We start from the raw sequence: 17,025 nt of genomic DNA, 5'->3' as shown, positions 1-17,025 counted from the left end.
CTTTGGAGGGCTTCGCCTTGTTGCCCGCTCCGGAGGAGCAAAAAAACTTCTTGTGAGCTGAAAAGGAAGGTCCCTGTCTGCGACGAGGTTGCTTACCCTTATTAGCCTGTGGTAGAAAGGTGCTCTTGCCCCCAGTGAGATCCTTAATAATCTCATCCAAGGTAGCACCAAACAGGCGATCCCCCTGAAAAGGGAGATCAGTCAAGGCTTTTTTGGAAGCCTGATCCGCCGACCAGCACTTCAACCATAGCATGCGCCGGAGGACCACTGCCGAGATCGACACACGCCCCAGCAATAGAGCAGCGTCCAGCGCGGCGTCACAAACAAACTGTAGCCCCTGCACCATTTGCTCCAGCAACTCGGCCACGGCAGGGGGGAGACTTCTCCCCTCCAGGTCATGGCGTAACAGCTTGGCCCATTCCGTCAACGTCTGCGAAACCAGAGCAATGGTAAACACTGGCCTCAAGGCCGACCCTGCCAGGGAGAATATGGAACGGGACACAGATTCCGCCCTACGATCAACCGGATCCCGAAAGGACAGGGAATCCTCCAACGGGATAACAGTAGCCTTATTTAGTCTGGAAACCGGCGGATCCACCGAAGGTGGCACCGTCCATTTCTTAAGGAGGGACTCTTCAAACGGGTAGTGCCTAGCAATCCGCTTGGGCATCCCAGGGGGTCGTTTTGGACGGACCCACTCCTTTTTAATGATATCGTCAAAGCATTTGGGAAAGGGAAACACCTTTGCCACCCTGGAGGGCTTTCGAGTGCCAAAGGCAACTTCCGTATGAGCTGCATCCACAGGTGCAACCTCCAGTTTTAGGGTCTCCCGGACAGACACAATCAGTGCGTCCACCAGTGCCTTGTCTTGCGCTATGGCGGAGGCAGAAAGGTCATCCTCACTATCAGAGGAGATGGGGCGCAAGGCAGCAGCCCCAGAGGAGGAACCCGCAACAGCAGTGACTGGCTCAGAATCAGAATCTGAGGCATTAGACAAGACAGGGGTAGGCGGGGGTCGCTTTTTAGCCCCCCGTCCCTGACAGGCCACCTCCACCCGGGACACAAATGACTCCAGGACCGCCGAAAATGGTGAGCGGAGAATCAGAGGGCCCCGCGGCCACCTCGAGGGGATCAGGTGGGGACACATGTGCAGCAGGGTCCATGGCAACACCAGGGGAACCCGTCAGCAAAGTATGACAAAATTGAAAAAAACTTTTTTTTTCTTTTTCTTGAAAAATGTCACCCAGCACTACAGCGCCCCTCAATGGTCAGACAGCGTGCCTCGAGACCCCCGCAGAGAGAGAGACCCCCAAAAGGCTCACCACACAATGCACCAGAGTTCAAAAGGACTGCTCTCAGCGCAGTCTACATGACAAGGAAGTCCTGTGGAGCGATCTTCCGAGTCTAGGGAGGGGCTCCGCCCCCCTTATACGCCCTCAGTAACTCCCACAGCTGCCCAGCTCTGCAAACAAAACGAGCTGGGTGTACCAAGATGGCCGCCGCCATGAGCCACACGAGGGACTACAAGAAAATGGCGGCCCCACACGCTGCGGCGGGAAGGGGGGTCCCCACATCACTAACAGACGATCGATCGGCAGGTAGGCCCTGGGAAGCCAGGGAGGAAGCCCCCCGCACAACAGCCGTCCGCACCCCCACCCCCTTAGCGGCCTGCACGCACAGCTAGCCACCCCACATGGAGGGGGAAGAGGGACACCACAGGAGGGGGGTGCACAGGGGAACAGAGGGGAACCGAGATTAGTAGGGGTCCGACCGTCCCAGGGAGGGGCCCGGGTCCACCCCAGAGTCAGCCATGAGGAGAAAGGGGGGAAGCATTTACTCACCATACGGGAACAGAGCAGGCGCCACTCCAGACAAAACCCCTTGCCGGGGGGGTGTCGGCCAAATGAGACGCTGCGACTCGGCCATCGAGCGGTCATATGCGACTCGGCGGGACGTTTAACCCGCGGGCCAGTCCCCGTCCAGCGGGACTATGTCGCGGCTGACCCAGCGCGGAGCTGGGCCTGCACGCGCTCGTAGGCCAGCTGGGGTGAGCACTGGATCTCAGCATTCAGCCCGTCGCCCAGATCCGGCATAATTGCTTGAAGATCTCACAGGAACAACTGGAGAAAAAAAGCTAACTAAAAAAAGATTTATCTAAAAAAACTTGCCAGGACCAAGGATCCCAGCAAGGAACTTAGGTCCTTACTCCTGACTAGGCAGAAAAAAACTGACATCCTATAGCAGGTAGAGAGAGGATATACCCCCTGGGACTGCCCATAGGTGTGGCCAGAACTTTTTTCCTGCCTAGTGTCCTACTCCTGTAGGGGGCAGTATAACCCTACTGATATTAATCAAGAAGTCTGCGTCTGTCAATGAGCGACAGAGAAACTGAGATTGAGCTAATGATCCCACCCTCAATGCTATTTATGAATAAATTGAACAAAATTGGTCCCAGGACTGAGCCTTGGGGGACCCCACTTACCACCTGAGTACGCGTTATTTATTACCACCCTTTGGACATGCCCCTTTAACCAGTTTTGTATCGAAGAGCAAACCTTGTGGTCGATGCCGGCAGACCTCATTTTATAAATTATGCGTTTGTGGGAAACTGTATCAAACGCCTTAGCAAAATCCAGGTACAACACATCCTTTGGTCTCCCCCTATCTAGCACACAGCTCACCTCCTCGTACAATGTTAACAGATTAGTTTGACAAGAACGCCCTTTTGTAAACCCGTGCTGAGTGATTACTACTGATGATGTTGTTCTCTTTAGCAAACTCTTGGATATAGTCCCTTATCACTTCCAGAAGTTTACATACTATTGACGTCAAGCTGACCGGCCTATAATTTCCCGGGACATGGCTCTGCCCTTTTTTTGAATATTGGTAGGAGTCAGTACAGGAATCACTGCTTGCAGACAGCAAAGTACCATGAGATATATATTCCTTTCAAATTAAAAAGTAAAAAGCAGAGGAGAAGCTTAAAAGCATGCAGGGAATCCAGGAAGTTGTGAAAAGTAATGGCCAGCAGACAGGCAGAACTCACAACGTGGACAAAGAGAGAGGGTGCACCAGCCTAGTGCATGACCACAAAAACAATTATAAAAAATGAAACTCACATGCACCAGTGTTGCCAACCTGCCGTATATTTAGGGACAGCCCGTAAAATCAGGGCATTTTTCTCCTGCCCGTAAATGCCCGTAGCAGGAAAAAAGTGCCCGTTAAAAAGATGGCTGCGGCGAGACAAACTGACTGCGCATGCGCAGCATGCGCCTCTCGGTCTCGGTCACTCACTCAGTCAGTCCCCCCCCTGCCGACGTCCCCCCACGAGGATCCATCCATCCATCTGGCTGGCACACCACCACCACCTCAGCCCTGGTCCTGGCCCTGAGCCCAGGGCTGCTGAAGGATCCATCCATGCCATTAGTCGCAGGAAATGCAGAATGCGGAAGAAAGTCCAGCTTTAACAAAATGTGTTATGCCCAAAGAAGGATCAATAGGGATGTCACAAGAATGATTGCAGAGAATTTCAATTGTTGTGCTGCTGTATTCCTTCACCTAAGTTTGCCTAATAGAACCTACACCCTGGGGGACAATACCATCTAACTAGAAAAGGCAAGCATACGGTTGTAGAAAACAATAGGATCTAAATTCGACCATTCAAGCCGGTACCTATGGTGGAAAATTCTACTTTTATATAACAGGCAGCATAATGCTGCCCCACAGTGTGTAATGGAGCATAAGCTTTTAATTACTTTATTGCATCATGTTTTTTTATATTCCTGAGAGACATAGGACACTGAGGACAGCCTCTGTTTCACACAGTCTATGACAAGCTTGTTTGGTGACGGGTCTGTCTGTCCACCACACTCCACACAGTTAGCTTCTAGCTGTAAGAAGACACACTTTTGGGTAATACACACACACACTTCCACTACTGTATCAAAGCTGAATTTGCAGGAGAGGCTATAACGCACTACGTATGACCCATTTACTGTCAAGAGGTTAAAATGTTTTCTTCTAAGGTTATCATGATCAAGAGCATGCAATAGAATTATAGAATTCACAGGACAGGAAAAAAAAGGTTAATATACTCATATATACTAATTATATGCCATTGCCAATGCTCCTACATCACAAAAAAAAAACTGCTCTTTCATTTCCAGTAATTCATGCAAGGCAGTGAGAAAATAAATGGAATTGATAAGAAGCCTAAAAAAAGTCCATTGTGGGCAGGCCCAGCCCCCCACCCCAGTAAGTCCACTCCACTCTAGTCTAGTAGTCCAGTCAGAGCCAGCATTCTTTTACCTTGAAATCTCCCCCAAATCACACTGTTAATTGCATATTGTATTTGTTTGCAGCATAAAGACTGAAATTTGCACTTAAAAATGAAATTTTGTACGTTCTTGAAAATGCCAGTAAAAAATTTGCTCTGCCAGTAAATTTTGGGTGTCGTGTCAGTGATTTTTAATGTGACGGGTTGGCAAAACTGACATGTACTCACATAAGTGTAAAACTTCAGGAATATAAAATAAATCTAGTACAGATGCGCGAATGATAGTCATTCACAAGGGCGTGGCTTTTGGGTTTCAAGGAGTGTGCCCCTTCATCAGAACTTTTCTGAGGAGGGTACGGTCTTTGAAATGGGTAAGCAATGCCCTTGCAGATGGGCATCATTTGCGCATCTGTACTGGATTGCTTTTATATGCCTGAAGTTTTACACTTTTGTGAGTACATTGGAGTTTCATTTTTTTTATATAATAACTTGTTTTTATGGCAATGCTCTTGGTTAGTATGCCCTCTCCCTTTGTCTTTGTTTTAGCTATATGGTCTAAGGATGTTCCCATCTGAGAAGCATAGTAAGGGTTATACATTAAAAAGTTCCTAATTTACATTTTTGTTCTCTGAAGAGATTAAAAGAGGAGTACTACTGGCGATCGCTTCTATAGACTTCAATAGACTTCAGGTATCTATCCACCTTCAGCGCTGATGTTTTTTATTATAAAATTCACAGCATGAAAAGAGATCTTTCAAGTAAGCTTATATTGGATTGTCATATATAACTATTGTTTGTATTGCTTTTACAATTGTAGGTGGAAAGAGTTCAGAGTTACATTTACTGCATATTCTGGTGTTTACCTTTCTTTAGGCATCTTGGGTATTTCAGCACACCGTCCAAGCACTGAATTCTCAGAGGTTTTGGATCAGATATCTGATATCCAGGTTTGCACTCGAATGTCATATTATCAAAATGTTCACTGTATAGTTTTTTGGTTTTATCTACTGACCAATTATGCTGTATATTGTTTTGCTGCATATCAGTTTCTTTTACTGTACAAGGTGCTGAAATGAGTAAAAGAGATAATTAGTTTAAACATAAACAATACAATATAAAAAAAAAAACGTTTTACACCTAGGCTCCATTCACACCAAGGAGGTTTGGACAAGTGCACATGTTTCTTTTTGCGTTTGTTCATGTCACCTTTAACCACTTAAGCCCCAGCCCTATTTCAGACACTTTTTGTTCACAAGTTAAAATCAGTATTTTTTCCTAGAAAACTACTTAGAACCCCCAAACATTATATATATTTTTTAGCAAAGACTCTGGAGAATCAAATGGCGGTCATTGCAATATTTTTTGTCACGAGGTATTTGCGCAGCAGTCTTTAAAACGCAATTTTTTGGAAGAATTACGAAAAATCACATTTCACTGCATTTAGAAAATTTTTAAACAGTAAAGTTAGCCCATTTTTTTTGTATATTGTGAAAGATGATGTCACGCCGAGTAAATAGATACCCAACATGTTACAGTTTAAAATTGCGCACACCCATGGAATGGCGACAAACTACGGTCAATAGAAATCTCAATAGGCGACGGTTTAAATTTTTTAACGGTTACCAGTTTAGAGTTAGAGTGTAGCTCTTTTTTTTAAATGATTGCTCACGCTCTGGAAATCGCGGCAATACCTCACATGTGGGGTTTGAACAGCAATTTCATTCGCAGCTCGACTTCCGTATAAGTTTTCTTTCGTGCGCAAGCTAACGGTGACGGGGGCGGTTAAAATTTTTTATTTTTTTTTCCTATTTTTTTCTTTAACTTTATTACAGGTTTTTAAAAAAAAAAAATCTGATCACTTTTATTGCTGTCACAAGCAATGTAAACATCCCTTGTGACACCAATATGCAGAGACAGGTACTCTTTATGGAGGGATCGAGGGTCTAAAAGACCCTAGACCCCTCCACTACACTTTCATGTATGCAAAACGCAGAAAACGGCATTTTTGCATACAGCCGTTTTTAAAATCTGCCGCCTTTTGCAGCAGAGTAACCCGGAAGTGAATTCATGGACGCCGCCTCCGGGTTACATCATCGGAGACCCGATCGAAGTCGCTTCTGGCTTAGATCGGGACTCCATCCAGCTGGCGGATGCGACGGCTGGGTGCTTGGGTCCCCCGGTGGGATGGGAGGCCTGAGCAAAGTCACGGAAGGCGGCGGGAGGGGAAGGGAACATCCCCTCCCGCTCACCCAGGTAACGATCGAGCAGCTCCCGAGCCGCATCGGTCATTTCCGACGGAAAGCCGACCGTTGGCTCTAAACCAAGGTACCGGGGTGATGCCTCTAGCTAGAGGCATCACCCTGGTATAACACCACAAAGTTTGCCGACGTAGGGATACGTCACTTTGCAGTAAGTGGTTAAGCAGCCTAATAATTTCAATGGGCTGCCCTATGTGAGCGAAATGTGCAAAAAAGGTGGCTGCGCCATTTTAAAATATTACACTACTCAAAAATGAATGGTAGTGTGCTACCATGCATTTGGCACATGTACACTGCTTTTGTAAGGTGAATGGGGTGTGCCGTGCATTTGCAAAATAGCAGCATGTTTTTGTGCATTGCAGGAAAGCATACAATTTTGTGCACATTCCCACAACTTACTGGTGTGAACAAAGCCATACTTTTAGGCATACTGTATATAAAAAACTCTCAGTTATATGTGGCTGATAGTCTATGATCTTTTCCATAAAAAAATATATATGGGAGCCTTTTGTACTATTTATAGTTTTATTTGTGCTGAAAGTGCAATAAAGTTTATTTACTCTTCACTTTGCAAGGGACGTTGCACATTGCACAGGAGTTTTTCCCCAGAGCTTAGTTAATGAGGTGAATCTCTGCTGATTTCCAGTATCCAATCATGTGCAAGCCAAATTTATGTTTTGTTTTGTTTTTTTTCCTTGCGCATGATAGGATATTCTTTGCAAAGTACAATTTAACCTCATTTCTAAGCTATGAGGAGGAAAAGTGCAACTTCCAATGTTACAGCAATGGACACGCAGGCAGCAATAGAAACACATTAGTTGAGTGGAAAATGGTTAAAACCTATACCTAATGCTTGTTGTTGCCCATGTGCCTGCTAATTTATTTACTTAATGTTGTGTCACTAGAACAGAAAGTATCCTATTGGTGATAAAGACAGCAAGAAAAAAAAGAAATGGGATAGAAGTTCTAAGCCTTCCGCATTGTATCCAAAAATAAAAAAAAAAGTTCAAGATGGAGTTTAAAATTATTTTACATAGTGCTAAAACCAATTGTCCAACATCAACAAGAAGTCATGCACTGAGAATGCAAAGAAAGTTGTCTTTGTTGCTACTATTGCACTAGACATCCACCTGTCATATTTTTCAAGGCCCTATGCTCATTTTGGTTCTACTGAAATCTGGTGTTGGCAGAGGTCTGGTACAGTTCCAGAAACCCATGATCTTCCATGCTTTTATATATCAGTTAGGGCACAGTACATGTGGTGACGTGATCTTACCAGCACAGTTCCACTAATGGACATTGCGTATATGTGTTGCTACATTTTTTTTGTTGTGCATATGCGCAGCAGTATTGTTTTTGTTAGAAAGATATGTCCTATATTTACACTGTATCTTTTAATATAGATCAATTCTGTATCACACAAAATATCCAAGGTTAAAATTTTAATGCAAATAATGGTCAGTCATTGCAAAAGTCAATAGCTTTTCATGATTTTGTAATGAAGTAAAGCACAGTGAATAAACAATGTTGTCATGCCTTGTTTCTAAATTACTGCAGGCAATGTTACGGAATATGTTGCCAAAGACCTAAATGCAGGTGTACATGGCTGTCGCTCACATAGCACTAAATACAGTTGGAGAACCATATTATGTTTAATTTCGTTCCACTGTACTCTGCAAAACAAGAGTACACTAATGCAGGTAGGGGTCAGACAACATATTACACTTACCCTTAAGGTACAACTGTCATTGGAGCTGCCATTGTGAGCCTCCAAAAAATGCAAGTTGCCTAGCTCTGTCTGGTTTCAATACTTTGAGTAAATAGGGTTGATTTACTAAAGGCAAATAGTTTGTTCACTTTGCAAGAGAAGTTGCACATTGCAATGGAGTTTGCCCCAGAGCTAAGTGAATGTGTTTAAGTTTACTTTTAAAATAAGACCTATTTACGTGCAAGCAAAACAGAAAAGAAATCTGCATATCTGCTTACATATGATTGAATGCTGGAAGTCAGCGTAGCTCTGGGACACATTTCCTTGCAAAATTCAACTTTCTTTTTTAACATGAACAGCCTTTTTGCCTTCAGTAAATCAACCCCATTGGCTTGGAACAAACATGCTCTAAATATTTGTCAACATTGTGTCACTATAGATTCTCTTTATACTTTTCCAGGTCTGTAATTCAAAATGTGCTGAAATAAAAAATCAGTATATTAGAGAAGAGGTACAAAAATATAATACCGTGATATACATGCCATCATCCCCAATAGTAGAACAGAAAAGGAGGCACAAAGACCAAGAGAGGTCCAGAAAAGCGGGACTATATCGGCATGTGTATGGTTGGAGGGATGCAATCACAACACCACTATGTAAAAAACATATACAACTTTATTGCCATAGGGTTAAAACAAAAAAAAATTACATTACAAAATAATAGACATATTAAAATACATGGATCCGTGATTACTATATGCTTGTAATGAATACAAATATACCACACCAACGGATCTCAATGTATGTGCAGTCTAGCAGTCCCTGAAAAACCAACGCGTTTCGCAATTGTAGCTTCGTCAGGGTACTACAAAGACCAAATAGATGCTGCACTGTAGATAAGGCAGGCAGGAGTTACCACACTCTTGTGCAGGCGTCGGGAGCCCTCTAAAGTGGAACAATGTCAATGGTGGGGAATACATTTTATATTTGAGGCAAAATAAGCCCCCACACGAAAAATAAGGGCTGGTTATGTTACAGAGTACCAGGGATATCTCTGAATATATATCATAGGCAATGATGAATTAAATCCTCACTGGTCACATATGGAAAGGTATACCAGCCACCATGGATTCTTTCAATCCTATGACTTTGTAACCAGAAGGACCAGAAAGCCTATTATAGTGTCCTGTTGTTAGGGACTCAAAGAGTACAGAGCCCGACAAAATTAAAGCACCATCCCACCTCGCCGCACAGCGTCTCCAGTGTGTACTGCCTTGGTGTGCCAGTGTGAAAGCAAAACTTTCCCTTTTGGGTGAAGCTCTGATTGGTCATAAGCCCCTGTTCACACTGAAGCCGACTCTTTGAAATCGTGCAACTTCACTTGAAATCGCACAATTTCCAAGCTGCATGTCAGTGTGACTTTGGGTGCGACTTGGCTGACATCTGCGTGACTTCATGCATAGATGTCTATGCAAGTCACTCCTGAAAGCACAAAAAAGAGCGCAGGAACTTTTTTCAAATTGGTGCGGCACTGCAAAGATGGAGTGATTTAATCAGTACCATTGCCGACAATAGGTTTACGACTTGTCATGCGGTTCGGACCTGTCAAATTGCATGACAAGTCGCACCAATGTGAACAGGGGGGGGGGGGGGTAAGGTTAACATAATTTTTACCTTAATGCATTCTGTGCATTAAGGTAAAAAAAAAATTCAAATGTTGCTCCTCCCCTTTCCCCTTGAACAATTGAACAATTACCTGAGCTTGATCTCAGTTCAGCTCTGTGCCCATCTGCAGACACTCTTCTCCCCTCTATCTCTTTTCACAAAAGACTCAGCAGCATCGGGAGCCATTGGCTTCTGCTAATGTAAATGAAACCTCCCCTGCGCTATCACTACCTAACCTCAAAATCAATAAAATAAATCAAACACAAAAAAACTCAGAGCTGCAGCCAACACCGGGGAGGTTGATTTACTAATGGCAAATATACTGTGCACTGAAACTGCACCTGAAAATGCACTTGAAGTGACCTTGCTCTAGATCTGAGGGGAAGCTCTGAAATGAGATGAAAGCTCTGTTGATTTCTATCATCCAATTATGTACAAGCAACAATGCTGTTTTTCTAATCTTCCTTGCATTTGTGTATTCTTTGCAAATCGAAGATTTACCTCATTAAGGGTCCTTTCACACAAGTGGTCAACTCAGCAGACTCGCTCCGCTGATCCCCACTGAGCAGGCGAGTGACAGGTCCGTCTCTGCTCACAGTGCAGAGCGGAGATGGACAGAGTCCTGCTCTCCCCTATGGGGAAATTGGGTGAAAACAGGCCATCTGTCTGTTTTTACTCGATCTCATCTGATCAGATCCTCCGGGCGGATGGAAAATAGCGTTACCATCCGTCTGGATTTGGTGGACAGGATTGGATCATATAGCTGCGGGTGTCAGCGGACATGTCACCACTGACATCCGCCACTCCATAGGGATAAATGGAGGGAGGGTCCGATTAGATCCGCTTGAAAAACTCACATGCGGACCTGATCAGACGGCCCGTGTAAAAGGACCCTTACTAGTCTTTGGAGCAAGTGCACTTGCAGTGCACAATATATGTGCCTTTAGTAAATTAACCACATTTATGTGTTCTCACACCAAAAATAAAAAATCTCAAAAAACTGTTGCACTGCTCAAATCAATAAAAAAGCTAACCATATATAAAAATACTACTGAACACAGATCATATTATGTGATAAACAATGTTGTGAATCAAATTGGCATCAATGCTCCACCCAAAACTGAAATATTGCATAAGTGCCCAACCCCAAATAAATGCATTATTTTAGTTGGGGGTGGTGCACATATGCAACATTTAAGTTTGGGGTGGAGTATTAATTTCAAATTGATTCTCAATATTGTTTACATATGTTTTATGTGTGATGCAATATTTCAGTTTGGGGTGGAGCATGTAATGACAATTGGCTCCTGTCAGTCAAATCCAAAGAGGAGGGAAGTGGGGGGGGGGTCAGGGCCGAGCCATACTATTTGTGTCTATAGATGCACAAGCCTGCATGTCTGCCCCCATAGCAAGCGGTTTGCTATGGGGGCAGACAAAGAACAGCAGGAGCAGACAGCGCTGGTGAAAGAACCCCAGAAGAAGAGGTTTGGGGTAAGTATGACATGTTTGTTATTAAAAAAAAAAGAAGCTTTACAATCACTTTAAGGAAATATTGAAAAATGAAAAAATAAAGCACACACACACACAGTGAGGACAAGTGGACATGCTGGTCTCTCTGCATTGAAAGGGGGCACGCTGGTCACTCTGCATTGAAGGGGGCACACTATACCTTGATTACTGAAGGCCCCATTCACACTTTTGTGGCCTCAAAGTCACGCAAATTTTTTACAGCGTTTTTTGCCGCAAAGCAATGCCTATTACATTTTTCTGTTTGCGCCCCCCCCCACCCCAAACATTTTGAGCACCAGCCGCCACTGACCTGTGATGAATTTCAGTCATCTTGCAAACCTGGCCTGTTAGTGGGTCCTGAGGACAGGATTTGAGAACCACTGTTCTAGAGCCATATGGCGGAATATGGAAAATGTGCGCTTCACTGAGCAAAGGATTAGGATCAGGTGGGTGGGGGAGTGGGGAGTGACTTGGTGACAGTTGAGACAGCAATTGCAGGAAGAAACATTTAATAAACCACCATTTGCCATAATAATACATTTGGGAGATAAGGACATAAGGTGAAAGGGGCAGATGGAACCTTTTATAAAAAGGGTGATAAGATATGCATTGGATAAGATAAAAGTTTTCAAACACACACATAGTTGTATCACTAGTTATATTCCAATCCTTATAGAAACATGACAGAATTTCACATGCACAAAAGTTTAACTGGGAGTGTTACAATGCTGCAAGGAAAATTAGTGGAGTGGCAGTTCATCACTTTGAGGGAGATGCACAGGACCCATGTCTATTCAGGGGGACTTAGTACACCTGAGTGGCAGGGGATGTGACACCTTCCTGGAAGGATTGCAATGCACAGTTGCTATGTTTCTTACCATGGGAACTCAGGGGTTACAAGTGGACAAATTAAAAATTAAAAAAATCAACAAGAAATTATTTTCCATTAGCTAGAGTGTGAAAGCATTGTGACAGGTAAGTGTGAAAATTCAATAATAAAGATGGATGCTTGCTGGTGTGGGGTTGTGCAAAGGGTTGGTGCCCTTTTGTTGTGTTTCTTCCCCGCTTGGAGGCATTCTTTCGACATGTAGATGGGTCTAGCCTACCTATATGACCCGGTAGGGACAGGGATGGGACACTGACCAACTATAGGCAAGCAGTAAGCAAGTTTTTGTAACATCTGCTGATGTAGGGCTAAGCGGAAAAAGGATTCAGGAGTGGGAAACCATGCCTTTGAGGCAGAAGTACAGGTGTAATGGAGGTAAGAGCAGCATCACAGGGTTTGCCACTTCTAGAAATCATGTTGCAAAGCTCTTCCAGCAGTAGATGAAAATTAAAAGGAGGTGGGGTTTGTTGATCACCGGATAATCAGAAAGAGGTAGGAATGTAGAGAATCCTAACATTCTCTGCAGCCTTCCTGATGGTCATGTGAGGGTCTATCAGCCTACATGTGCTTTATTGAATTGCAATTGGTAAATACTATTGTGTGATAAATTATTACGAAAAAAAAAAGTAACAAGAACAAAGATTTGAGCCTTCCTTGGCACACTAGTGCAAGGAATGAGAAGTATGATCGGTAATTATCAAAGTAGGGAGTTAATGTATAAGGATAATGTGATCTTTACTGATTCCTACATAATAAAATTAAAATAAATGATATGTTAGACTTAGAGTGATATCTTGTCTGTAAGTATTTATACAGGTTTCTGCAATTTAAGGAACTTGTGGTAATAATCCAAATTCACACAATCATTATATATATATATATATATATATATATATATATATATATATACAGTGCTTTGCGAAAGTATTCGGCCCCCTTGAACTTTGCGACCTTTTGCTACATTTCAGGCTTCAAACATAAAGATATAAAACTGTATTTTTTTGTGAAGAATCAACAACAAGTGGGATACAATCCTGAAGTGGAACGAAATGTATTGGATATTTCAAACTTTGTTAACAAATAAAAAACTGAAAAATTGGGCTGGCAAAATTATTCAGCCCCTTAACTTTCAGTGCAGCAAACTCTCTCCAGAAGTTCAGTGAGGATCTCTGAATGATCCAATGTTGACCTAAATGACTAATGATGATAAATAGAATCCACCTGTGTGTAATCAAGTCTCCGTATAAATGCACCTGCACTGTGATAGTCTCAGAGGTCCGTTTAAAGCGCAGAGAGCATTATGAAGAACAAGGAACACACCAGGCAGGTCCGAGATACTGTTGTGGAGAAGTTTAAAGCCGGATTTGGATGCAAAAAAATTTCCAAAGCTTTAAACATCCCAAGGAGCACTGTGCAAGTGATAATATTGAAATGGAAGGAGTATCAGACCACTGCAAATCTACACAGACCTGGCCGTCCCTCTAAACTTTCAGCTCATACAAGGAGAAGACTGATCAGAGATGCAGCCAAGAGGCCCATGATCACTCTGGATGAACTGCAGAGATCTACAGCTGAGGTTGGAGACTCTGTCCATAGGACAACAATCAGTCGTATACTGCACAAATCTGGCCTTTATGGAAGAGTGGCAAGAAGAAAGCCATTTCTTAAAGATATCCTTAAAAAGTGTCGTTTAAAGTTTGCCACAAGCCACCTGGGAGACACACCTAACATTTGGAAGAAGGTGCTCTGGTCAGATGAAACCAAAATCAAACTTTTTGGCAACATTGCAAAACGTTATGTTTGGCGTAAAAGCAACACAGCTCATCACCCTGAACACACCATCCCCACTGTCAAACATGGTGGTGGCAGCATCATGGTTTGGGCCTGCTTTTCTTCAGCAGGGACAGGGAAGATGGTTAAAATTGATGGGAAGATGGATGGAGCCAAATACAGGACCATTCTGGAAGAAAACCTGATGGAGTCTGCAAAAGACCTGAGACTGGGACAGAGATTTGTCTTCCAACAAGACAATGATCCAAAACATAAAGCAAAATCTACAATGGAATGGTTCACAAATAAACATATCCAGGTGTTAGAATGGCCAAGTCAAAGTCCAGACCTGAATCCAATTGAGAATCTGTGGAAAGAACTGAAAACTGCTGTTCACAAACGCTCTCCATCCAACCTCACTGAGCTTGAGCTGTTTTGCAAGGAGGAATGGGCAAAAATTTCAGTCTCTCCATGTGCAAAACTGATAGAGACATACCCCAAGCGACTTACAGCTGTAATCGCAGCAAAAGGTGGCACTACAAAGTATTAACTTAAGGGGGCTGAATAATTTTGCACGCCCAATTTTTCAGTTTTTTATTTCTTAAAAAAGTTTTAAATATCCAATAAATTTCGTTCCACTTCATGATTGTGTCCCACTTGTTGTTGATTCTTCACAAAAAAATATATCTTTATGTTTGAAGCCTGAAATGTGGCAAAAGTTCGCAAAGTTCAAGGGGGCAAAATACTGCACTGCACTGTATATATATATATATATATATATACATACATATATATATATATATATATATATATATATATATATTTATATATATATATATATATATATATATATATATATATATATATATATATATATATATATATATATATTTATATATATATATATATATATATATATATATATATATATATATTTATATATATATATATTTATATATATATATATATATATATATATATATATATATATATACACACACACACATATACACACACACACACATATATATATATATATATACACACACACACACTAATGTGACCCTAATTAACATTAATTATTTATTTTTTTTACATTGCAACCATAAGTGGATATTTAGTATTTATGTTATACTAAATTACTTCAGATTCAAGTTATTATTGCAGTATTATATACACTGCCTTGCCAAAAAAAAAAAAAAAAAAGTCACCGCCTGGAATTAACTAAGCAACTAACTAAACTAAGCATTCAGTAACTATCCTATTTCGATAATTACTGTATGTGCCCAAAGAATGAGGTCAGCTGACTACCTGAATATACTGAATGACCAGTTTATTCCATCAATTGATTTTTTCTTCCCTGATGGCACGGCCATATTCCAAGATGACAATGCCAGGATTCATCAGACTTAAATTGTGAAACAGTGGTTCAGGGAGCATGAGACATCATTTTCACACATGGATTTGCCATCATGGAGTCCAGACCTTAACCCCATTGAGAATCTTTGTGATGTGCTGGAGAAGGTTTTGTGCAGAGGTCCGGTTCTCCCATCATCAATACAAAATATTGGTGAAAAAATAATGCAACGCTGGACGGAAATAAATCATGTGACATTGCAGAAGCTTATCGAAACAATACCACATAGAATTAAAGCTAAAGGCAGTCCAGCGAAATGTTAGAGTGTATGACCTTTTTTTTTTGGTAGCTAATTATTTTTTGGCCAGGCAGTGTACATGCAGCTATTTTGGACAGCCAAAAGTGTGTGAGTAACTCTGCATAAATACTGAGATCACATGAAGGACCATACCTCGACAGACTGGCTCCTTTTCCCATTCTCCATCTTTACATGTAATAACGTCTTTTCCTTCAAGCTTATAATAATTTGCACATTTATATCTTACAGAAGAACCTGACTGATAGCTCTGTAATTTAATTTCTGTGATGTCTCCAAATTGCACTACTGGTGGTGCACCACAGGTCTGTCCAATTCCTAAAATAAAAAACACAACTAAGAGTCACACAACCACATATACATTCTTTTTTAAAAATGTTATTTTAAAATATGCCAAAACTTTTTTATTTTGATATTGTACAGAATAGAGAATACTGTACTATTCACTTTTTGTTTTGTTTTGATCTGTTTTTGAGAATTCTGTCTTTTTTGTCTTTTTGCTTTATCTCATTGGGGAGATTTTCTTTAATTTGCTGTCTCAGAGACACAACTGAAAGTTAGAGGAAATCTTTCAAAAGTCAGGGGGAATATCACATCGACAGTTGCTATATAAACAGGTGTTTATACTGGAAGATTGGTTCTCATCTCTTGTTCCTTAATTTTCTGTCCCAGTGACATTGGTCATAGAGAAGGTGAATCTCCCCATTAGGCTTCAGATACAGTACGTGTCATCATTTTGAATAATCAAATCTATATTTCCCATAGAAGACTGATGGCAGAAAAAGACCAAGTGGTCCATTCAATCTCTTTTTTTGTCTAAAGAAGTTATTATGTTTATCCTGAACATTCATTAATAACCTTGCTGTTTTTTTGACTCACTATTAGGTATGAAATTAAGAGTTTTCATTTCCCTGAAATTTCTGTGACAATCTGGAGATTTGGACAAAGTGCATTGGAGTCAATGGAGAAGGCAAATTTGGGGTGGTTTGGTAGTTTTAACCACTTGCCGACTGCCTAACGCCGATCTACGTCGGCAGTAATCCCCTCATAGGCAAAGTGATGTAGGGCTACGTCACTAGCTTGTGAGGGTCTAGGGAGCGAGCGCGCGCCCCCGGAGGCGCGCTCCCGCTCCCGCGTGGTCACGGACCCCCCCGCGCGTGTGACCAGCGGACCCGATGTCCGCCGGTCACTCGGCGATCGGCGGGGGAGAGGGAGAATGTCAGGCAGCTTGTGTAAACAAGCTGCCTGTCATTCTCCTCGCTGTAAAGACACTGATAAAA

At 42.2% G+C, this 17,025-nt stretch overlaps 1 protein-coding gene across 1 annotated transcript in view; it reads right to left on the bottom strand.

Moving 5' to 3' along the window:
* LOC309562208 (uncharacterized protein) overlaps positions 1-17,025 on the bottom strand; it is a gene marked incomplete at its 5' end in the record, with an annotated part of 1,875,955 nt that overhangs the window by 348,767 nt on the left and 1,510,163 nt on the right. Inside the window, 2 exons of the mRNA XM_082266327.1 lie at positions 5,140-5,343; positions 15,881-16,063. Coding sequence (XP_082122453.1) covers positions 5,140-5,343; positions 15,881-16,063 — 387 coding nt within the window. The remainder of the gene's footprint in view (positions 1-5,139; positions 5,344-15,880; positions 16,064-17,025) is intronic.

Source organism: Pelophylax lessonae (assembly GCF_965119305.1).
Source record: "Pelophylax lessonae genome assembly, chromosome: 8".
NCBI classification, from domain to species: domain Eukaryota; kingdom Metazoa; phylum Chordata; class Amphibia; order Anura; family Ranidae; genus Pelophylax; species Pelophylax lessonae.
Note: the sequence above shows the minus strand (reverse complement) of the source record. Positions and strands in the feature narration are given on the sequence as shown.